The 22,100-nt window shown below is 61.4% G+C and overlaps 1 protein-coding gene across 5 annotated transcripts in view; it reads left to right on the forward strand.

Moving 5' to 3' along the window:
- Positions 1-21,859, forward strand: part of ITGB2 (integrin subunit beta 2) — a 34,089-nt gene extending 12,230 nt beyond the window's left edge. For 4 of the 5 annotated variants that reach the window (XM_032491241.1, XM_032491410.1, XM_032491311.1 and 1 more), the window contains 15 exons: positions 6,829-6,889; positions 7,232-7,320; positions 9,656-9,836; positions 10,861-11,031; positions 11,212-11,453; positions 12,382-12,537; positions 13,306-13,401; positions 15,598-15,687; positions 16,445-16,585; positions 17,832-18,019; positions 18,098-18,342; positions 18,448-18,667; positions 18,877-19,079; positions 20,960-21,126; positions 21,304-21,859. In XM_032491241.1, coding sequence (XP_032347132.1) covers positions 6,832-6,889; positions 7,232-7,320; positions 9,656-9,836; positions 10,861-11,031; positions 11,212-11,453; positions 12,382-12,537; positions 13,306-13,401; positions 15,598-15,687; positions 16,445-16,585; positions 17,832-18,019; positions 18,098-18,342; positions 18,448-18,667; positions 18,877-19,079; positions 20,960-21,126; positions 21,304-21,366 — 2,310 coding nt within the window. In that variant the 5' untranslated portion in view covers positions 6,829-6,831 and the 3' untranslated portion in view covers positions 21,367-21,859. Of the gene's footprint in view, positions 1-3,328; positions 3,620-6,828; positions 6,890-7,231; positions 7,321-9,655; positions 9,837-10,860; positions 11,032-11,211; positions 11,454-12,381; positions 12,538-13,305; positions 13,402-15,597; positions 15,688-16,444; positions 16,586-17,831; positions 18,020-18,097; positions 18,343-18,447; positions 18,668-18,876; positions 19,080-20,959; positions 21,127-21,303 lie in introns of those variants that run through there. The other variant, XM_032491356.1, reaches the window with a different exon arrangement.
- The last annotated feature ends 241 nt before the right edge of the window (positions 21,860-22,100 follow it).

Consider the following 22,100-nt stretch of genomic DNA (forward strand, 5'->3'; position numbering starts at 1 on the left):
ATAGGACCCTGTTGTTTATCCATTTCATATATACCAGTTAGTATCTGCAAATCCCAAACTCCCAGTTCATCCTTCAAAGTCTATTTTGATTTAATGGCAATCTCGTCTAAGAAGTACCTTTGCAGCAACATCCAGACCAGAGTTTGAGCAGATATCTGGGTACTGTGGCCTAGCTGAGTTGCCACATGAGTTTCACCATCACGGCCCACTTGGCTCTCTGTGACAAGGGAGGGAGCTGAGGCCCAGAAGGTGAAGTGACCCGTCCACAGTCCCTGGGCAGCTGGGCGTGAACGTGAGGGCATCAGCCCTGGAGTCAGGCTGACGTGGCCCCAGCCCCGGCATCTCTCTCTGTGGCCTGGGCCCGAGGTGGACCCTCTCAGAGCCAGCCCTAGGACTGGGGAGCAGGTTTGTCCACCCCCATGGCGGCTGCGGATGGGCTGACGCCGTGACGCAGAGTGCGGCCAGGCCTGTGGGGTGGCTGCTGTGGCAATGCCCAGCCCCGGACCTCTGGCACCTAGAGACTTGAGTGGCTGTCTGGCAGGAACCACTGTCCTCTGGCCGAAGCTCCCCATGAAGATCGGCCATGTCTGCTGTCACCCCACCACTGTGTTCAGGCCCCCACAGCCACCGGCCTCTGGCCAGGAGATGTCACAGAGCAAATCTCACCCCCTTTCCCCTCGGCACAAGGTGTGGGCCCGGGGGTCCTGGATGCTTTGATCTGGCCAGTCTGAGATGCAGGGAGCTCTGCACACACGTGGCCTGTTGCCTCTGCTCTGGAAGCTTCCAGGGAGGGGGTCCTCAGGGGGTGTTGCCACTGGGCTGTGACTGAAGTCGTCCCGAGGAGTCCCTGGCTGGCTGAGGAGCTCAGGTCAGGGGCCGAGGCCAGCCTCCTTGTTACAAAGCTGGGGATCCTGCCTGACGGGCCTTGGGGAGAGCGGGCCACCCAGTGCCTCCCTGAGCGCAGGCACGTGCTCCCTCCTGGTGCTCCAGGGGCTGGAGGTGCTCAGAGGCAGCCCCACGGGAGCAGCGCTTCCCGCCAACTCCCTTTTAAATCGCCTGGATGTGGCCCTGCGGTGTCATCTGCAGAGGTGGGGCCTTCCCATGTCCGGGAAATTCGGGGGGAAGGACGGGTCGGGGTGCTACAAGGTCTGGCTTGGTAGAGGCCGGAGCCCTAGAATCCAGGAGAGCAGGGCCCGGGGAGGAGACAGACAGGCCCTCGTTCCCTGAGCTAACGAGTGACTGGATGGCTGACGAGCAGGCGTCTCAGCCGGGAGTGACTGTCCTCAGAGATGTCACCAGTAAGAGAGGAAAAACTGACCGCTTTGAGAATCTAGAGAAACTTGAGAGCAATTCATCAACCACCACGGAATTCCGGTTTTCTTAAATGTATGATTAAACCAAACATCATTGTAGATGTTTATTGTATAAGATTTGGAAAATGCGAACAGCACTAACGAAGAAAATTGAAAACCCCGTGTGATTCCTCCGCCCGGACGCAGCAGGGCCCCTCGGCTTATTCACGTTTGCTCCGTTCCCTCACACTGACTCCTTACCGTGAAGGTGGGGCCGCCCTGGGCGGCCGTCCACGCGTTTCCGTGCGGGGCGGGACCTACCGCGTGCACGCCGGAGGCACTGAAGGCGCGCTCCGGGCGACAGCCGGGCTGCAGTCCGGTCATCCGCCTGGGCGCCCGGTGACCCGCCGGGGCGGCCTCTCAAATGCGCCTGGCCCGTGGGGCGCGGGCTTTTGTGACTGACTCTGAGACCCTGGAGGCGAAGGTCGCTCGCCGCCTTCCGCACGAGACAGACAGCCAACCTCTCCATCCAGTCCGTTTTTCACGCACAAAATTAGTTTTGAGTCTGTTTTCTCAGCATTTTCTCCTTTCGTTTTTATGCTCCGGGTTCCTTACTCTGAGATACCCATTCTTCTATCCCTTTTATCCTTTCATTTCCGAAAACTGAATTTCCATGGCCCCGGCATGGAGAGGGCGCGGCCCTGGCCTTCCCAACGGCCGCCGAGCACCAGGGCCGGGGTCACCCGACGCTGCCCCGAGCCTCTCGACGCCTTTTGCAGGCCAGGAGGCAGCGCGCTGCGGCCGCCTCAAGGCTCCCCGGTGGCTCTGCCGCGCTCCGTCCCAGGCTACCTGCCTCGTTGCTGCTTTCCCTGAGAAACAGGGTGGGTTTTTTAAATTTAATACAATTCTTACTTTCATTGTTTTATTGAAGTTTAGTCAGTTACAGTGTGTCAGTTCCTGGCGTGAGACACAGGTTTTGATGCGTTTATCAGCAGTAGCTTTCTGTTTGTTTTCTGATTCGTCAACTTCTGCCATTGTCCGTCTGTTTCCTGTGTCCTTTACCTTATTTCCTTCGCCCCGTGGCTCTTTGTCTCGTCCTGAACCCTCCATCTGCGCCGGTAGCATCACTCTTCCCGTCCACCGCGGAAGACTTTAGGGCATCAGTCTTCTGTCTCCACCTGGAGCAGAGGTTTTCTTCACGCTGAGCAGAGAGTGAGGTGCTGTCTCCTTTCTAAAGTGTCTGTAAGTATTTTGATTTCCTCTTGGACTTAATGGGTGTTTTGCAAAGTGTTTTAAAATTTCTAGTTGGGGGGCGGGGCATGCGTCTCATTGATTCCACTTCCTCAGAAACCGTGGCCCTAAAAGTTCTGCCACCAGACCCCACGGACGGCGAGCAGTGGTGCTCACGGGAAGGGGGTTTTGCAGGGCCGCGAGCGTGCAGGCTCAGACAACGTGCAGGGTGCATCCTCCTCTGTCCTCTCTGCTCTCCTCGGCCCCCGGGTCTGTCTGGAAACTCTGGGACCCGGGAGTGGGGTGTTCCAGCCCCCCAAAACCAGCTTCTGTCCAATTCTTTCATGTCTTTACACAAAGCAGGAACGACCACATCTTGCTGCTCTGTCTTTTGGTTTTAAAAGGTTGATTTCTACTTTAGCTCCATTGTAAACGCTGGCTTTTTTCTACATGAAACAGCCTTGAGTCCTTCACTCCTGGGATGAGTACCTGACCCCGCCTTCCCTTCAGTCCCCTGTCGCTTGCTGGCCGTGCCTCCTGTGAGCCTGCACCAGAAGGGCTGAGGACCTGAGCCTGGGCAGCCACGGGCAGGCTCTGGTGCAAATCCCGATGGTCAGTGGGGCCTCGTCTGAGGGTCTGCACTCTGGCAAAGCCTCGTCTCCGACCAGCCTGACCCAATGCCAGCTGACCCTGGGTCAGACACCCAGCGTCCCCCACCTCTTGTTCAGACTTATCTTTTTAATATTTCCTCTTTTTCTTCTATCTTTTACCAAATATGGACCGTGGTTTTTCTGGCGTTTGGAAGGAACACATCCCATTTTCTACTGCTGCTCCTGAGTCTGGGACCTTGGCGTTCAGAGCTCCAATCAGCACAAAGGGTGATGCCCTCAGGACGTGGGGAGGGGCACCCGAGGTCTCAGAGAAGCCGCCAGGAGGGGGTGACAAGCCACTTCCTGCACTTCAGCTCCGTCGCACCAGCGCTCCCCTACCGAGAAGGGCCAAGTTCAAGGGCAGCTCTGATGAAAGTCCTCAGGGGCCGGTGGGGCCCTGGGTTTCTCAAGCCACCTTACACTTGGGGCTCTGCACCCTGAGTCCAGGTGAGGGGCCCATGCATAGATGCGGGGACACGGCACCTGGGGGCTCCGCAGGACCAGGCTCTCCTCCCTGCTCTCGGGCTGGCCTCCTTGCTGAGTCGAGGGCCGGCGCGGGCCGAGCTACATGGCCTGTCCTCCAAGCCCGTCCTTCCCCAGAGCTGGGGGAGGCCCGCGAGCCCCTCCAGGCACACAGAGGCAGCCTGTGGCCCGGGCACGGCCACTGCCCCGCGCTGTCTGGGAGCCAGGCCCCAGGACAGCCCCTGGGTGCCCAGGTCTGAGAGGCTCCGCCATGCTGGTTTCAGACCAGGCCCCAGGCCCCGAGGGCCAGTCCCGGCTGCCAGGCTCGTCCACTGCGCCCCTGCCCACTGGGGGCCCCACTCACCGTGGCCAAGGGCAGGGCTGGCCTCCAGGCTCCGTGTCTCGGGCTCCCGTCTGCCCACCTTCGGAGCTCCGAGAGCTGCCGTGCCCGGGCGTCCTGCCCCCGAGGGGCAGTGGGCACACGGGGCTGGGGTGGGGCCGTCCCAGTGCTGAAGTGAGGAGCGAGGAGCAACGCTGGGGTGGGCAGCCTATCCCCCGCCCCCACTGCCTGCGGGGCCTCCTGCCCTCCTGCCCCAACCGAGGTGCACCCTCCTCTGCGTGGGAGGTGCGCCATGTGTGACGGGCCCCAGTCCACGTCCTGCTGCCGCCTGGGGACACCCCCACGCCAGGACCCGGGAGTTCACATGCTGGTTGTCGTGACCGTCTGGGGTCGGTGGCTACAGGGGAGTGTGTAGAGCTGTGTATGTCGGGCCTCCCCCAGAACTGGGCCAAGTGCACAGGTGAGGCGCTTGGGGTGGAGGCTCCCCACCTTCTACTCAGAGCCACCTCTGCCTCAGAGGTGGGGGTGCTGCCCTGGGCATCTGGACCAGGCATGGGGGGCAGTGCCAGGGCAGCCGAGGGGTCGGTGGGCGCACAGGGCCCCACAGGCAGTCAAGCTGCAGAATCTGGGGGCCCCTCAGCCTGAGCCCCGTGCCCCCGCTGTGGGGAAACCCAGGGCTTTCACAAATGGGGAGGCTTGGAGTGAACTGAAACCGCCTCCCCTGCTCCCACTCTGCGACCCCGGAAGTCAGGGCAGGGTGTAACTTCTGCTTTTGGCCCCAACAGGAAGGGCCCAGGGTTCTATTTTGACACTTCTAGCTCCTGATTATAATCTTGGTGGGAACCCAGGAGCAAGGTCACCTCCAAAAAGTCAGAAACTGGGGCTGGACAGGGCCTCTAAGCACTGGGACCCTGCCATGGGAGCCCCGGAGGTCCTCCTCCAGCCAGAGCCCCAGGTACAGATGCAGGGGTTACAGGAGAGCAGAGGCGAGGGCAAGACCCGCCTCCAGGCTCACCCAGGGCCGGCAGGCCACAGCAGGGGCCATGTGGTCCTCCACACAGACAGGCCTGGGATGGAGCCACTGCTGGTCCCAGGGCTGCCCGCCCAGATTTGGAACCCTGAGGCCACCCTGTTGGCCCACCAGCATCAGGGAGGGCGATGGGGAGAGGAGCTGGCACTCGAATTACACTCAGGGTGAGCTGTGTTGATCTTGGTTTCTGATAAAACACACCCCTTCCTGCCTGCTACCTCCTGTCTGCTGGCTTCTCAGCACCCTCTCCACCCTCTTGGTGTCAGATAAAAAGGCTACAGCCCTACATGGTTCTCAAACCCGGTCGCCCAGGAGCCCTGCCACCCGTCCGGGGAGCTGATCTGCAGGAGGTTTGCTGCTTTGGGCCCAGCCTGGGTCCCTCGGGGCATCCTCTCCACGAGGGTGGAGCCGCCCTCACTGGCTCCTGCGCAGCGGGCAGCCGGTTTGAAGGTGCTGCCACTGCCTCCAAGGACCAGAACCAGAACCAGGATGCCAGGCTTCCAGTCCTGCCCTGTGATCTTGCCTCTGGGAATAACAGGGCCGGTCAGTGATGGCAAAATGCCCTGTCCCCTCCCCCAACCGGGCTCCAGGCACTGGATTGTTAAGGACGGCAGGTGTCAAATAAGAAAATGAAACAGTGGCTGCCTAGAGCTGGTGGCCTGGGACGAGGAGGGCGGTGGCTCTGCAAACCCTTCTGCCGGCCAGCCCAAGCTCCTGTGCTCGCAGCTAACCAGAGCATCGGGGTTCGCAGCAGAGAAAGGTGTATTGCAGGCCCAGGGAAGGAGAACTGGCGGCTCACGATCAAAGACCCGGGCTCCCCTCCCCGGCGGGGTTCAGAGGAGGGCTTCTAAGGCAAAGGGGGAGGGGGGCCAGAGGCGTGCGACCAGCCCACGCACAGTTCTGGCTGGCTGACGGGGGTCCCAGGGCAGCATCCGAGGGGCTGAACCGTGCATCCTCGGGCTCCAGGAGGTCTGGGGGCTGCGTGCTCATGGTCGTCGTGCAGTTAGCTTCTTCCACGTGGCGGGGTTTTAGCGTCTGTGAGCCGCTCGGGAGTGTGTGTCAGACACTGTTACATAGGCACCTTAGGGAGGAGCTAAAGGTTCTGTGACTGCCACGTGGCTGATCTATTGTTTAAATTGTCACCAGTGCTTCCGGCCCAGCTGCGACTTTTGTCACTACATGTTCACATCCCTTTAATCATTAATTCTTTAGCCAGGTTTTTGTGACTCAGGGGAGGCCTGGGGCGTACAGTTTTCCTACTAACAAGAGGCAGGCAGAGGACATGGGGTGGTGGGGGGTGTCTCTCCTGAGAAGGCCCCATAAGGGCCTGCTTGGGTACACTTCCTCACCCGGCCTGCAGGACGCCCAGGGGCCAGCTGGCACAGTCCTGGTGCCGGAAAGTGCTCCGAGTTCGCATCTGCTCCTAGTTCTGGTTCTGCCTCCTGCCAGGAGGCCTGGGCCAACCGAGTCTCTCCTCTAAGCTCAGCTCAATTCACTGAGGACTCAGGGCCACGAAGGCCACGCAAGGCCCTGGCCCAGAGCATGCGGCGCCATGTGAGAGCCTGTGTGTGTGTGTGGTGTGTGTGGTGGGCGTGTGCACCTGTGTATCACTGGCAAGAGGCCAGCTCCCTGCTCATCCTAGGAGGCCGGGGGGCTCAGCGTTTAGGCCTCCTCCCCTGCAGGTGGAAAAGCCCCGTGGTAGGACAGTTGGGGAGGCAGATCCCACCCCATGCTAAGTGCCCCACAGCAGCAGGGACGGGCTCTGTGTCTCCCGGCCCAGAGCCTGGGGCCAGAGGCCCTGTCACCAAGCCCCTTCCTCCACAGGACATGCTGCCCCAGCGCACCCAGCTGCTCCTCCTGGTGGGCCTGCTCGCCTTCACGTCAGGTAAGTCTTGCAGGGGCACATTCCGGGTCCAGGTCGGGAAGAGTGGGACCCGCCCCAGCACACCCCAGGCCGAGGGATGACCCCCTCGGCGCCTCTGCGTAGGACCCATGTGGGGCCCAGCCTCCTGGAGACCCCTCCTGGGAGGCCCTGGTTCCCCCCTCTTCCTGGCCTTCCTGCTGAACCTCCTTCTCCACCCACCCCTGCGAGCGGGCTTGGTCATCCGTTCAGGCCCTGCACTGGTCATCGCAGCCCCCAGAGGGCCTGCTGGCTCGGGGGAGGGGGGGTGGCGGTCAGCCAGGACACGCCGCAGCCCTGCTCACCAGCCTGCCCGCTCTCCCCCAGCCCTGTCCCAGGAGTGCACCAAGTACAAAGTTAGCACCTGCCGGGACTGCATCGAGTCGGGCCCCGGCTGCGCCTGGTGCCAGAAGCTGGTAAGAACCACACAGGACAGCACCAGCCACCTGAGGGTCCTCATGCCTGGCCTGCCCTTTCCCTCTACCCGCCCCTTGGGCTGGACCCCTTTCTCTGCCTCTGAGGCTGCCACCCTCCGGAGCCTGACCCCTCTGCTTTCTGGTGGAACAGAAACAGCCCAGGGACACAGCGTTGTCAGGGAGACAGATGGGCAGACACAGCCTCGTCCCCGGGCAGCCTGGTGGAGGCAGATCCAAGAGTGGAGCCACTGGGTCAGGCCTGTTTTTCTTTAAAGATAGATTGTAAAATGTATTTTAAATAATTCAGATAGTAAGAATCCTTAAGCATTCAGTATATGGGTTTGTGTCTAAAAAAACAGTAAGCAAAAGAAATACCAAAGTCACACGTTGATGCAGCCGGTGCAAAACGGTCCTGGGTTGAGACAGGGGTGGGTGGAACGGCCCAAGCGTGGTCCAGGCTCGCACGTCGTTTTTACCTTAGTCCCTTTTCTTCATCAGAAAATGTACCTTCGAACTCTCATTTCTTGAAATCCACTGTTGAATGATACCAGCTGAAAGCAAACCACCACCGTGGAGGCAGGAGCCCTGGCCAGGGACCCCCGGGGGGATGCATGCTGTGGGGGTGTTGGGGGGGCAGCCCCAGCTCCCTGCGCCACCAGGCAGACCGCGTAGCCCACAGCCGGCGGTCCGCCCTCAGGCTCTCAGGATGTGGACGCGTGGGCAAGTGCCTGTTGGAAATTTAACTTTCTGTTGTCCTTAGTAATGTCGTGTTTTACTCGTAAGGCCCTCTGGGAGAAGGGCAAGCAGGTAACGTGTGGGGAGATACTCTGGGGCCAGGAAATACTCTGCCTCCCACCGAGCTTACACCCACTAACTCCAGCGTCCACTGGGGACAAGCGCCTGAATCATTCACCCCCGGGATGGCTGCCACACGGCGACGCTCCTGTTCTCCAGTCCTGATGGCTTCGGATGGCCAGGAACAACTTCTCCTTCCCCCAGGCTCCCTCCCTTGGTCTCTCTTCTCCATATAGACCCATCGATGTTTAGTTTTTGCAGGAGTTTACAACCCATCACTTTCGTTTTGTCATTCTGATGCTCAAATCGCTCCCCATTTGGCCACCGGGAACCCCCAGGCTGGCTCTGTCCCACCGTTGTGTCTTGAGCCCACTCACCCTCTGAGGCCCCCAGACGCTCCCCGCCCGTCCTGACTCCCCTGGCTCATGCCAGAGAATCAGACGTTTCTCTGAGAGTTCCCGGTTCCCCTTTATGGGAAGCCTGGCCCCTGCCATCGCAGTACATTTCCCCATTTCCTGAACCCTGCAATTCCTGAAAGTGGTCTCCACGTTGCTGGCCACACCACTGCTGCGGGGGGGTCGCGTCTTCCTGGGGCGCGGTCACTGTCCCGGCTGGAGAAGTCCCTCCTCGGGCTGGGTTCCTTCTCCCCCTTTGGTGAGCTTGCCATATTCATCTGAAATACAGCTAGGTTCCATTGTTTCTGCTGGACTCCATTTTAAGGGATTTTTTTCCCTCCCCATTCCTGCTGAGTGTTTTACTTCTCGAGTAGGGAGAGAGTCCGCAGGGTACCGAAAGTGAAGACGGTACAGGGGCAGCTCAGAAAGCTCCACCCGCCACGGCCCAGTTCCCGCACCCCGCCGGCTCGGCCCAGGGCACAGGGGGGTCACTCTTCCCAGGTCTCCTTTCGAGGAGGGAAGCAGAGAGCTGTCGGTGTGCTTCTGAGCAAGTCCCCTGTTTAGCTGCCATCCCTAGGAGGCAGCAGGCTCTGGCCTCGCGGCGGGACCCACTGAATGCAGCCCCGCTCTCTCCCTGCCATGTCAGAATCCAGGGGGCCCCACCCCTCCCCCCTCCGGCCCCTCTCCTCCTAAACTGCTTGGCCCAGAACCCTAGGCTGCATGCCAGGCTTCCCGGTGCCCAGGGGCCGCCCCAGCTGCTGAGAGGGGACATGTGGACTCCTGCAGGAGAGAGCCACGCCCTCTGACCACAGTGCTGCTGACGGCTTGAAAAGCCTGGGCCAGAAGCTCGATGGCCGTGGAGGGCTCCCTGGGTCAGCCTGGGGTCCGGGACGTTGGTTCTTGGGTGTTCCTGCTGCTGGAGGCAGGGGGAGAAACCCGCCCACCCCCGGCTCTCCTGTGATCTGGAGCCCCGTGGTGGGGCCGTCCGGGAGGCACGTGTTTCCTGGCTGTCCGGCCCCTACCTCGTCCCCCACAGGGTCTTCTGTCCTGAACCCAGAGCAAATGAGGGGGGTCAGCCTCGCACAGCACCCACAGTGTGGCCCCTGTGTTTTCTCTGCCCTACCCTGACCCCTGCGCCCACCCAGAACTTCTCTGGGCAAGGGGAGCCCGACTCCGTGCGCTGTGACACACGGGAGCAGCTGCTGGTAAAGGGATGTGCGGCAGACGACATCATGGACCCCAAGAGCCTCGCCGAGACCCAGGAGGACCGGGCGGGGGGCCAGAAGCAGCTGTCCCCACAGAAAGTGACCCTCTACCTGAGACCAGGTAGGCTTGGCCCTGGCCGGGGGTGAGCCGGCTGGATGGTGCATGCATCCTTGTGTCCAGGTCAGACCGCCCGGTGGGCCGAGAGGCCTCGGGACGGCTGGGGACCAGAGTCTGGGCTGCTCTCTCTGTCCCCGGGAGGATGCCCCCAGCTCCCGCTTCTGCAGCTGGGGCTCCCCGGTGGCCCTGAGTCCGTGCCCTAAAAGGGAGAACAAACCATCTGGACGACGCCCTCGACGGCCGGACGCTCTTGGCGGAGCAAAGGCTCTGGGAAGTCTGATAGCCAAAGGACCCGAGTAACCGTTTATTTTTATTTTTATTTTTGTGGGGAGAGGCAATTAGGTTTTCTTATTTTTTTTTTTTAAGGAGGTACTGGGGATGGAACCCAGGACCCTGTGTGTGCTGAGCATGCACTCTGCACTGAGCGACACCCTCCCCCGCAGTAACCGTTCAGTCAGCGATGCCCAGACTGCCTTGACCACAGCCCCCCCTTTCAGGACACAGCTCCCTGCCAGCACCCCTCAGTAGGCGGTGTGGTGCGGCAGCAGGAGGAAGTGGTGGATGGGCTGGGGCAGGGCTGGGCGCCCACGCACCGGTGCCGTCCTGAGAGGGGCAGTCCAGCAGGGAGCTGATGGCGGAAGGTGGGCGGGCAGCGGGAGCCTGACAACGCAGAACAGAAACTCAGGGGCTGGGAAGGAGGAAGAGGGTGTCCCCAAGATGGCCGGGGGCCTCCCCGGGATGGGATGGATTTGCTTGGCAGCAGTGGAAGAGAAGGCCTGGCCGGGTAGAGCCCGGTGGCACCAGGTAGACCTGGATTTCAACGGTGCCTGACCCACAGTGAACACTTTTTATTATCAGTTTGTCGCAAACAGTCTTCTGTGCGGGAACGTGTTCTTTATCTGAAATTCAAATCTGGGTGGGCGCAGCCTCAGGGAATGGGGGAGTCCTGAGGGTCCTGGGGGGAGCAGGCCCCTGAGACACCTGGGCCAGGCGGCAGGGCCCTCACTCCCTCCGGACCTGGCGGCAGGCCAGGCGGCTGCGTTCACGGTGACCTTCCGGCGGGCCAAGGGCTACCCCATCGACCTGTACTATCTGATGGACCTGTCCTACTCCATGCTCGATGACCTCATCAACGTCAAGAAGCTGGGGGGCGACCTGCTCCGGGCCCTCAACGAGATCACCGAGTCCGGCCGCATCGGTGAGGCCGCCCGCCTGTGCCGCCTGGGGCCCCGGCCAGCCTGCTGCCCACGCGTCCCGAGGGCAGGGCGCGGGGCTCCAGACCCCGTGTCACCGGAGCGCCCCGCCCCCACCACGCGGCCCTCGCCGTCTCCCGGGTCGAGGTGGGAAGCCCGGGCTCACGGCCCCGCCTCCACTCCAGGCTTCGGGTCCTTTGTGGACAAGACGGTGCTGCCCTTCGTCAACACGCACCCCGAGAAGATGCAGAACCCCTGCCCCAACAAGGAGAAGGAGTGCCAGCCCCCGTTCACCTTCAGGCACGTGCTGAAGCTCACCGACAACTCCAACCAGTTCCAGAGAGAGGTCGGGAAGCAGCTGATCTCGGGGAACCTGGACGCCCCTGAAGGCGGGCTTGACGCGATGATGCAAGTGGCCGCGTGCCCGGTAAGGCCCCATCCGTCCCCGGCGGGCCCCGACTTCCCCAGACCTGGGAGCCTCCGTCCCCACAGCCACAGACTCCGCCATGAGCTTGCCACCCCACGCACGTCTCCTGAAGCCTGAATATAAGCAAATGATCCTGTAAAGCAAGACCGCGGAGCCGCCCCACCCTGGCGGTTCCTGCAATGGAATCACCCTCACTTCCAGGGCCTCTCCAGGAAGAGGGGGAGACCTCGCCAGGCTCCTCCACACTCATGTGGCTCAAGGGGCCGCAGGTCTGCCTCCTGCCCCCTGCTGACCCCACCCGCATGGTCCTGCCCCACTGGCCGCATCTGTGACGTAATGTTAGCCACACGGTCCCGCCACCTTCACGGACTGGACCCCCACACCCAGCCCGTCCGTGGTCCCGGGCGCCGTCCCGCACGGCAGACACACATTTTTATCTCTGCGTGATATTGCGGTTCGTGACCTGCGTGTTGCTGACGTGCCCCAGCTCCAACCCCCACTCCCCAGCACCAGTTTCTTCCTTCTGTGTCTGCGGGGCTTTTCTGCTGTGATGAACACGTCTAAGAGTTTGCCCTTCTTCTTGGGAGTGTCCCCTCAGAAGGCAGCCCCAGGCCAGAGCTGACTAGACCCTGAGGATGCAGTTTCCAAACGTAGACCTGCGTCTGGCCCCGCTCCGGGCCCCGCACGTCACTTAGGCACTTGGGAGGTGTCGCCCTGCAGGAGCTTCTCGGGCTCCCCTGGGCGCTGGAGTCTGGACTGGACACGGGACCCCAGTCAAGCCGCTAGGTCCCGTCTCTGGTCCTCCTGCTCCCGAGAAACACAGGAGTGGGGGCGCCAGCCCCCAGGCTGCCACGCCGAGCTCTGCCCCCGCTGCTCCTGTCTGCAGGGCCCCCCCCCCCGGGGACACTGAGGCAGGCCTTCTTCTCAGGAGGAGATCGGCTGGCGCAACGTCACGAGGCTGCTGGTGTTCGCTACGGACGATGGCTTCCACTTTGCGGGTGACGGGAAGCTGGGCGCCATCCTGACCCCCAACGACGGGCGCTGCCACCTGGAGGACAACCTGTACAAGAGCAGCAATGAGTTTGTGAGTGCCCCTCCCCACCCCCAGGCTGCGAAGGGCTGGACAGGGACAGGCACCTGGGCCCCAGGGGCATGGGGAGGCAGGCTCACCCCACCGCCTGGTCCGGTCCAGGGAAGGCGCTTTGAGGGCATGGAGAGGGCAGACTTTCTCTGGTCTGGGGATGCCCCGTGGCTGTGAAGCGATGCCTGGCACCCTGGTGTTGGAAACCCCAGGTGCACACAGTACTTTAGAGACGGGACACTCAGGGGTCCTCCACCTGGAGCCTGCAGACTCAAGGCAGATGTTGGTGGACAGATTTCAGGGGCCCACCGACTGGGACAGGAAAGAATGTGACCTCTGAGGTTCCAGGGAACCTCTGTCTGAAATTGTGCCTCCTTTAGTTGTGATAATACGTGCCACCTGCTGGGGACAATGTCTGAGATCCTGCCCCCAGTGGAGTCAGAGGTGCTTCCCCAGCACCCAGCACGGCCCCTCGAAATGCTGTTCACTGTTGTCTCCACACTGAGTGTCTCGCGTGTCTGCGAGGGGACTTCCTTTTTAGTGCTGTGATCAAGAAGCACGTCACAACTTAATCTTTTCTGGAGCCTATTTCAGTGTCCGCTGTTTCCCTTCTAATCCCATTTTCTTGCGCATTTGTAAACATACTGGCAACGGCCCCATAACAGATGGAGGCAGGCCTGAGCCTCCGTGCCTGGGCAGTCACTTCCACCAGGCGGGAGCGGACGGGCGCCCTGGACAGCCTGGACCATCTGACTGGGGTCCCCTCTCTAGGACTACCCATCTGTAGGCCAGCTAGCGCACAAACTGGCCGAAAGCAACATCCAGCCCATCTTTGCTGTGACTAAGAAAATGGTGAAGACGTACGAGGTAAGTAGGGTTGAGCAACCTGGCAGGATGGGGCATTGCAGCCAGATGGTGACGAAATGCGGGCTTACCACAGCGGGCTCTGCTCCTGCGCCGGGTGTGCGGGCGGCCAGGCTCGGGGAGCGGGGCTGCTGTCAGGAGCTGAGGCCGCCTTGGGCCACGTGACCCTGACATGAGGATGAAAGAGGGAGTGAGTCCCCGCCGGCAAGTCCAGTCGTCCTGGTTTTGCGACAACAAAGCAAACCTTTTGGATCTGCAGACCCAATTCTCCAAGTCAGAGAAACTTCCTCATTTTGTGCCCACACCCATTCGCCATCAGCGCTTCTCAGGAAGTGCAAGGTGCACACAGGAGAGCCCTCGAACCTCCAGCGCACAGCTCAGTCTCCCACCCGGGAGCCAGCGGGCGCCAGGGCCGCACAGGCGCCTGTGGCAGCCCTTCCTGCTCGGCCTCTGGAGCCCTGGGTCTGTCCTGACTTTACCGAATTGCCAAATTCTTCCATGGTGGGAAACCCCAACCCTAATCCTAACCCTCCCCTCCCCTCCTGGGGAATCTTGTTTTGTCCTGGAGTGTTTTTCATTCCTCCTTCCTTCTCTCCCGGTCACTGTGGGGGTGTTTTACTTGCTGTGTTCTGTGTTTTCACGTGCTGGGTTCAGTGTGGGCGGCCTCTCGGACTCTGATGGGCTGGGAGAGTCTCCCGCCCCTCTCCTGCCATAAGTCCTGTTCCACTTTCTGCTGCTCTGTCTGGCCGACTGTCCCCCGCCTGTGGGGTGCAGGGCGCTTGCCGGGGCCCACGGTGGGACCAGCAGCTCCTGCCCTCAGCTTTCCCAGACCCCAGATCAGACAGGGTGCGGGGGACACTGAGTGGGGAGGGACAGGTGTTTGAGAGACCCGGGGGGGTGGTGGGAGATGGTCAAGCCACAGGGACAGTGCTGCCTTCAGAATAGGGCTGGCTGGCGGCTGGGTGAGGACCGGCCACCCTCACGAGCTGCCTGAGCGCCCGCAGGTCTGGTCTCAAAGCTGCCGTGTCCCCTACTGTCTTCTGGGACAACGGTCCCCTCTTCACAGGGTGGTAGCAGGTCCCAGTAACTTGCTGTTAAGAGCAGAGGTCGTGTCCCAGAAGACAGTGTGGCAACGGGGTAGAAGCTGGAGACTCGAACCCCAGACCCTGCTCCCTACGGCAGGGTCACAGCCTGGGCCGGTCACCAGCCTTTCTGAGCCTGCGCGTCCTGATTCCCTTTCATGGGGCTCCCGAGGGAGGGCTCAAGGAGACCCAGAGTCTGTACCTTACGCTGGACCCTCCTTGGTGTTTTCCTGCACCGGGCAGAGAGCAGGTGGCTGGGAGGAAGTGAAATAGCGCATATTCCTGAGCCCTGGTGGGGTCCTGAGCCTGGGGAGCAGGGGGTGGCGGCCAGGCTGTGACGGTCCTCATAAGCTCTATGGAGGGGACTGCACTCCATTCTGGGGGGGGTCACAGCAGTGCTTTGGGGCAGGGACGGTACCCAGCCCCCAGTTCTGTAAGATACGGTGATGTTGCAATTTTCCATGCAAGATGGCACGAGCCCTGAGCTGAGCTCAGCGGGGGTGGAGGAAGCTGGGGGCACAGACATTCCCCGGAGGCTGGCCCCAGGCCTGTCTGCACAAAGGGTGCTCCGGGCTGCCCACCCCAGGGGTGCCCCTGGACCAGCTGGCACTGGCCTGCCAGAGCCAATTGTCACTTTGTTGTTTAACACAGTCATCATTAAAATCAAATTATATCAACTCATTAGCACGCTCAGAACTCACCGCTCCCTGGTCTTACGCCACGTGCTATGATCACCCATGTGCTGAGACTGTCTGCGCCTGCCCTGTCCGTGCGGTGGCGTCGCCGCCTAACGGTGAATGAGCGCCCTTCCCAGCACTGCCCTCCGCGACTTTGCCAGCTTGAAATCAACCAGGGTGGAGTATTTAGACCAAAGAAATCGGCAAACGCTGCAATTTCGGGCTCTTTCCTTCCTGGGAGCCGAGTGTTAAACACGTTTGCCAGCAAGCCACTGACCACGTGTTGTCCTAACCAAACACAAGGAGAAATCGGTGGGGGTTCTCTGAGCCATTCCACAAACAAGAAGGAACCCCTCTGGGGTTTTACAAAAGCGGGTGGACACCGAGGTTTCCTCGGCACCCGGGTTCTGGCTGTGACCCCCTGTGTGCTTCCTTGGCAGAAGCTCACGGAGATCATCCCCAAGTCTGCGGTCGGGGAGCTCTCGGAGGATTCCAGCAACGTGGTCCAGCTCATCAAGAACGCCTACAACGTGAGTCCCCCAGGCACTTGGCTGGGGGCCCTCGGTGGTCAGCACAGACACCATCTCCCTGCAGGTCAACAGAAGGGTGGTCTGGAGAGGAGAGACCCCGCCTTGTAGGGGCCCCCTCGGGCTTCCCCCAGGGCGGCTGTGTCCTCTGGGTGCCACGCCAGACCCTCCTGGACCTCCCCTGGAGCACTGGCACCAGGCCCTCTTCCAGCCAAGGTCCTGCGGGGAGCACACGGTGTGGGCTGATGCCACTGCGTTAAGCTAGAACCCCATAGAGGAGGATCCGTTTGCTGCTTGCACCCTGTTAAAGCCCTAACCCCCCTAAGCAGACCCTCCCAAACTCCAGGGCTGCCTGGCGGGGGTTCTTTGTTGATGCCGCCATCAGTGGCTCATTCTCCCCTCTTGTCTATCTGTCTGTCTGTTTCTCTCTTTATCTCTCTCTCTGTGTCTCTTTCTCATTCACTTAGACAGTTTTTTCAGCTCCCACCTTGGGCCAGGCACTGGGGCCTCAGTGGTGAGTGAGCCCCTGTTCTCATGGGGCCATGTCCTGTCTCCATGTCTGGCCCCTCCACGTGGCCTATCTTGGGGGCCATGGTGTGGGTAACCCTGCCATCAGACTGCATGGGGCACAGGACCCAGCACCCACCCAGCGCTCAGTGGACGCCCAGGTGGAGGGAGGGGCATGAGGGGCGTGCAGGTCATCAGCCAGGAAGGGCTGGGACAGTGGGACCATCCTAACTGCCCTGCTTTTTGCCTACAGAAACTGTCCTCCAGAGTCTTTCTGGATCACAACGCCCTCCCTGACACCCTGAAGGTCACCTACGACTCCTTCTGCAGTAACGGAGTATCGCAGGTGAACCAGCCCAGAGGGGACTGCGACGGTGTCCAGATCAACGTCCCGGTGAGACTCCCTCTCAGCTCTGGAAGGGGCTCCCCCAGGGACATCGGGTGGAGATGCACCCTGGCAAACAGGCCTCACTGGCAGTGGGGGCCCAGTCTACTGTGGGTCCGGATCTCCTTTTAAAATCCTCTCCAAGGAGGCCAAACACTATTTGTGGCCAGTGTAGACGGACCACGGCAAGCTGGCAGCGCCCCCTGGGGGCAGACACTGAGCACAGAGCAACCCGCTTAAGAAGGGCGTTCCTTCCATGTGAGGCACCTGCTTTGGTTTGATTTTCCTGATGTTTGTAGTTTGGTTTGGTTTTTTGACAAAGATGCTAAAGCAGGGGCCATACAGATGATTAGAAATAGGCATTGGGTTGTTTCCCTACTATTTTAAATGTATCATAACCATAACAATTAAACTTCTCCTTTGACCAGCTGTAAAGTAATATTCAACAAAATTCTTGCTTTTCTTGCATCTTTAAATCACATTGGAATTCTTTCAAATATGTGACTTACTAAATTCCGGGTGGGAATTTTTACTGGAATACCCCTCCCGTACCGGGTGATCCGCACGGGAATTTATTCAGTCTGTGGTTGGCTGACTGCTTCCTCCACGTTCCTGCTCTGTCTTAAATGTACTGGAAGGAAACTGATTTAACTTGATTTGCAGTGAGGCTTGCTTTGGACGAGCTGGTGCTCCCTGGAGCTCAGTGCTGGCTTCTGCTTCAGGTGTGCAGTGTGGGTGGCGGGGACTCTGCCCTGCCCGCTTGGGCATTCAGGGTCAGAGTACAACCCCACAGGCAGAAACTAGGACTTCCTGTGGGATTCTGGCGTTTTAGCCTTCTGGGCTCCAGGACAAACTATATGGAGAAAAGACATATCCTTTATAAAATCACTTGAAAATCCTTCTTGAGAGATATGTGACTCCAAGTATTCTAAAGACACTCTCGCCCAAGCCCAGGCCACCAGAGGAAGTGGGGGGGGGTGCTCTGTGGCCCCTGTGTTCCAGCATCTCTAAACCTCCTCCTTACCTCGTCTCTCCTCCCAAGTTGAGGAGCCATTCCGAGTGTCTGTGTTCCCCACGCCGCCTCGATCCACTCCCTCCCGGGCCCAGCAGAGGCTGCGCCCTCCATGCCTGAGAGCCCTGGCCGCTGGTCCTCACCTGCTAGGCTGTGCCTTTGTCCTTGCTGCCCAGGGAGGAGATAGGACCAGGGCTGCGACCCCAGTGTCGTGCTCACCTGGGCCCTGCTTTCCCACGGCAGATCACCTTCCAGGTGAAGGTCACAGCCACAGAGTGCATCCAAGAGCAGTCATTTGTCATCCGGGCACTGGGCTTCACGGACACGGTGACCGTGCGGGTCCTCCCCCAGTGCGAGTGCCGGTGCCGGGACACCAGCCAGAACCCAAGCCTCTGCGGCGGCAAGGGCTCCATGGAGTGCGGCGTCTGCAGGTGAGACGGCTGAGGCCCGGTTGGCACAGGGGCTCCCGCTGCAGGGCGGTACTACCCTGACCTCACACTTCCCGTCAGGTGCAATGCGGGCTACACTGGGAAGAACTGCGAGTGCCAGACGCACGGCCGCAGCAGCCAGGAGCTGGAGGGAAGCTGCCGGAAGGACAACAGCTCCATCATCTGCTCGGGGCTGGGGGACTGCATCTGCGGGCAGTGCGTGTGCCACACCAGCGACGTGCCCAACAAGAAGATCTACGGCCAGTTCTGCGAGTGTGACAACGTGAACTGCGAACGCTACGACGGTCAAGTCTGCGGGGGCGAGAGTGAGCGCTGGGGACAGAGCGTCAGCCGCGGGCGCGGCCCGGGCGGGTGGGGGGCCCGTGCGGGGCTCGGGCGGGGCTAAGTCGGCGCTGGCTCCTGTTTTCCAGAACGGGGGCTCTGCTTCTGCGGCACCTGCAGGTGCAAGGACGGCTTCGAGGGCTCGGCGTGCCAATGCCCCTCCTCCACGCAGGGCTGCCTCAACCTGCAGGGCGTCGAGTGCAGCGGCCGCGGCCGGTGCCGCTGCAACGTGTGCCAGTGCGAAAATAACTACCAGCCACCGCTGTGCGTCGAATGCCCGGGCTGCCAGGTGCCCTGTGGCCGCTACGCGTGAGTGTCTCGCCGCCCCGCTGGCCTCGCGCCGCCGCCGCGCCCCCGGGAGAGCCGCTGCCAGGCCAGGCCCCGCGCCCAAGGCTCTGGCGGGTGGCCCTCCCCCCACCGCCCCTGCGGTCCCCGCAGCTCCGGGTGGCCAGGCCCCGCCTCCAGAGCCCCGCCCCCGGAAGCCCCGCCCCGCGCGCTCACGCCCCGCTCCTCCGCAGCAACTGCGCCGAGTGCCTGAAGTTCGGCACCGGCCCCTTCGCCAAGAACTGCAGCGAGGCTTGCGGGAACACGAAGCTGCTGTCCAGCCCCGCGTCCGGCCGCAAGTGCACGGAGCGCGACTCCGAGGGCTGCTGGATGACCTACACGCTGCGGCAGCGCGACGGGTGGGACAACTACGACCTGCACGTGAACGACACGCGCGGTGAGCCGGGAGCCGCCTGCGCGCAGCGCTCCCTCCGCTGCCGGGGCCTGGGCCGGGCGGGGTCGGGACCTGTCCTCGCCGCACCGCTCGCCCCCGACGCTCGCTGGCCCGGCGTGCCCCGGGGCGGCCGGCTCTCCCGCGGAGGCACTGCCCCGAGCCCTGGAGCGCAGGCCCCCAGGGCTGAGCTGCGGGACCACCCTGGCCGGTGGACCCGCGTCCCGCCCCAGCTCTGGGGGGGCCCTCGGAGGTGGCACCAAGTGTCCCCGGATGCTGCCGCCCACCGGCCGCTCGGTTCCGCCCCAGGACCCAGAGACCCAACCAGTCTTCACAAGTTCCCATGACATGGGGTGGGGACACCCCTGGCCGCCCCTCGAGACACGTGAGCCAGGTTCTGTGGGGCAAAGACCCTGGCAGCAGCCGTCCCGAGGTCAGAAGGTCTCTTTGAGGAAGACCGTGCAGCTGAGACCAGGGTTTACCCGACGAGAAGAGAGGGTCGAGGGTGCTGGGCTGTACCCTTCCTGGGGCCCTGAGACTCCTGGGAGGCCTTAGGTCAGGAAGCTGCCACTGGGCGTCCAGAAGAGCCAGCGGTGCTTTCACAAGCTGGACATAGACCTGTGAAGTGCCACTGGCGATTCAGGGCTCGGTTGGGGTCCTGGGGATGGCACAGACAGAGCCAACTATTGGATGGAACTTTGGGTGGGATCAGGAGGGGAGGTGACAAGTGGAGGATCCCCAGCCGCCCCCCCCCCAGGGTGGGAGGAGGTCAGTTTCAAGGAGGTACATTGGGTGGGTGACAGTGACAAAGTGTGCATGAGACACTGGGACTTGGGGTAACAGACCCGTGAGGGGAGTGGTTTAAGCAGCACCTGGAGACATGTGGACACACCAGCTCTCAGTAGCCGACCCCCCTACATCCCTCAGAGAGGCTGAGAGGGACAGGACACACAGGCTGGGAGGCCAGCTTCTCTGGTGACCACACCAGACGTGGGACAGCGGTCCCCCTGGGCTACTTGCAGGTCTGAGACTTGCTCCCAGCCCCCCCACCCACCATAGGGACCCCAAGGAGGCAGGTGGCCCTCAGGCTCTTCCTGTGGCCCCAGGGCTGCGGAGCCCTGCTGGGGCGGACAGCACTCCTCGGGTTACTTGATGGGCAGATTTGGGTTCAGGTCCTGGCTAAGTTGTTCAACCTCCGTGCAGACAGCGAGGCTCCCTGGGAAGGCCAGCACGGAGGGGGCGCGCCCACAAACCCCAGAGCCCAAAAGCCAGGCAGATGGGGGCTTGCATCGAATGTGGTGCCTCCGTCCAGGACCAAGCAGGGTGCGCTGCCATCCAGGGGCCCCACACTCAGGAGGAGCCTGGAGGCAGCCCCCACACCGGCACTGGGGCCACACCCCATTCATCCCCCCATGCTGCCATTGGCTCCCCCAGGAATGCCTTCATGGGTAGAGTCCCCGACCCTAAGCCCTGGTACGAGATGTGTCGGGGGCCCTCAGACAGGTTCCTGCAAGTGCTGACTCAGCCTCAGTGGCTCCCGGTGAGTGGGCCATTGGCTGTCCTGGCAGGGAACGCTGTCTGTTCCCTGAGTCGCCCTGGTTACCGGCAACCTGGCCCCCCTTTCTTTCTCTGAAAACAAGGGGCCTCCAAATTTCTTTTGGAACCACAGGGCCTGCGTGGTGCCCAGTTCTGCGCCTTCCCTGACTGGGGGCCAGGGCGGGGGTTGGTTTGTGCACCTGCGTGTCACTGAGAGCCAGTCTGCGGCCCTGATGCTGTCAGGGACTGGGACGGGCGCCTGGGGCCTGTGAGTCGGGGAGGGCCTGTGAGTCGGGGAGGGCCTATGAGTCGGGGAGGGCCTGACGCCCTGTGTGTCCTCCCTGCCTCAGAGTGTGTGATGGGCCCCAACATTGCTGCCATCGTGGGGGGCACCCTGGGTGGGGTCGTGCTCATCGGCATCCTCCTGCTGGGCATCTGGAAGGTCCTGACCCACCTGAGTGACCTCCGGGAGTACAAACGCTTCGAGAAGGAGAAGCTCAAGTCCCAGTGGAACAACGTGAGCACCGCCCCCTCCCCGCCCTCACGCAGCCTCATCTCCCTCCCCGCACAGCCCCACCCCGGCCCCAGCCCCCAGATGTCCCCGCGGCTGACCCCTAACCAGAGCCTGCAGGAAGCCGCCCGCCCCGCCCAGTCCCGCCCCCCTGCACTAAGTCACATTTGCTTTCCTTACCAGGACAACCCCCTTTTCAAGAGCGCCACCACCACAGTCATGAACCCCAAGTTTGCTGAGAGTTAGGGGTGCTTGGTGAAGAGTGAAGACAAGGCCTTCTCAACTGCCCGGATGGGACTATCCCCAAGCCACATCTCCTGCAGCAGGCTGATCGCAACCCCGCCCAGTGGACACAGCTGACAACGCTTGACAACTTCACCATTAACAAAAAATCCACTGTTCCTTCTGCCCTCAAAATGACAGATATGGCCGGATGATTGTGTGGACCCATCAGAAGGGACAGCCTCCTCCCTCTGATACGCGTGACTTTTTATAGCACCTTGAAAAAGGAATTGCTTGCGTCTTACGAGGTTAGACACGTGTTTTCCTTTGTAAAAATTAGCACAGCAGTCTGATGGAAGGTAGTGCAGATTTATTTATATGTGAGCTCATCAGAGTATGAAATGACATCCCATTGATCATGCTGTCTCCAGTCTCGTGTACAGAAACAAGTTAATAAAACTTTCACACATGCGTCCGTGGGAGCTGGGCCCTGCGCCCCACCCCTGCTTGTCACACACTCAGAGGGTCTGCGTGGACTTTGGGCTATGGCATAGTGTTCTCCTTCCTCCTTCCTCCCCTGTTTCCCGTGCAAGGCCCTCTCTGTCCCTGTCCTTGCCCCACATCCCAGCAGCTTGCAGAATGGGGGTGGGGGGAAACAGGAGTGGCGGGGCAGTCCCACCACAGGGGTCCTGCTGCCGAGCCTGAACAGGGAAGATGGAAAGTGGGTGTCTGTCACCCTCTCAGCTGTCTACACCTGC

This window comes from Camelus ferus, chromosome 1 (genome assembly GCF_009834535.1).
Source record: "Camelus ferus isolate YT-003-E chromosome 1, BCGSAC_Cfer_1.0, whole genome shotgun sequence".
Lineage (NCBI taxonomy): Eukaryota > Metazoa > Chordata > Mammalia > Artiodactyla > Camelidae > Camelus > Camelus ferus.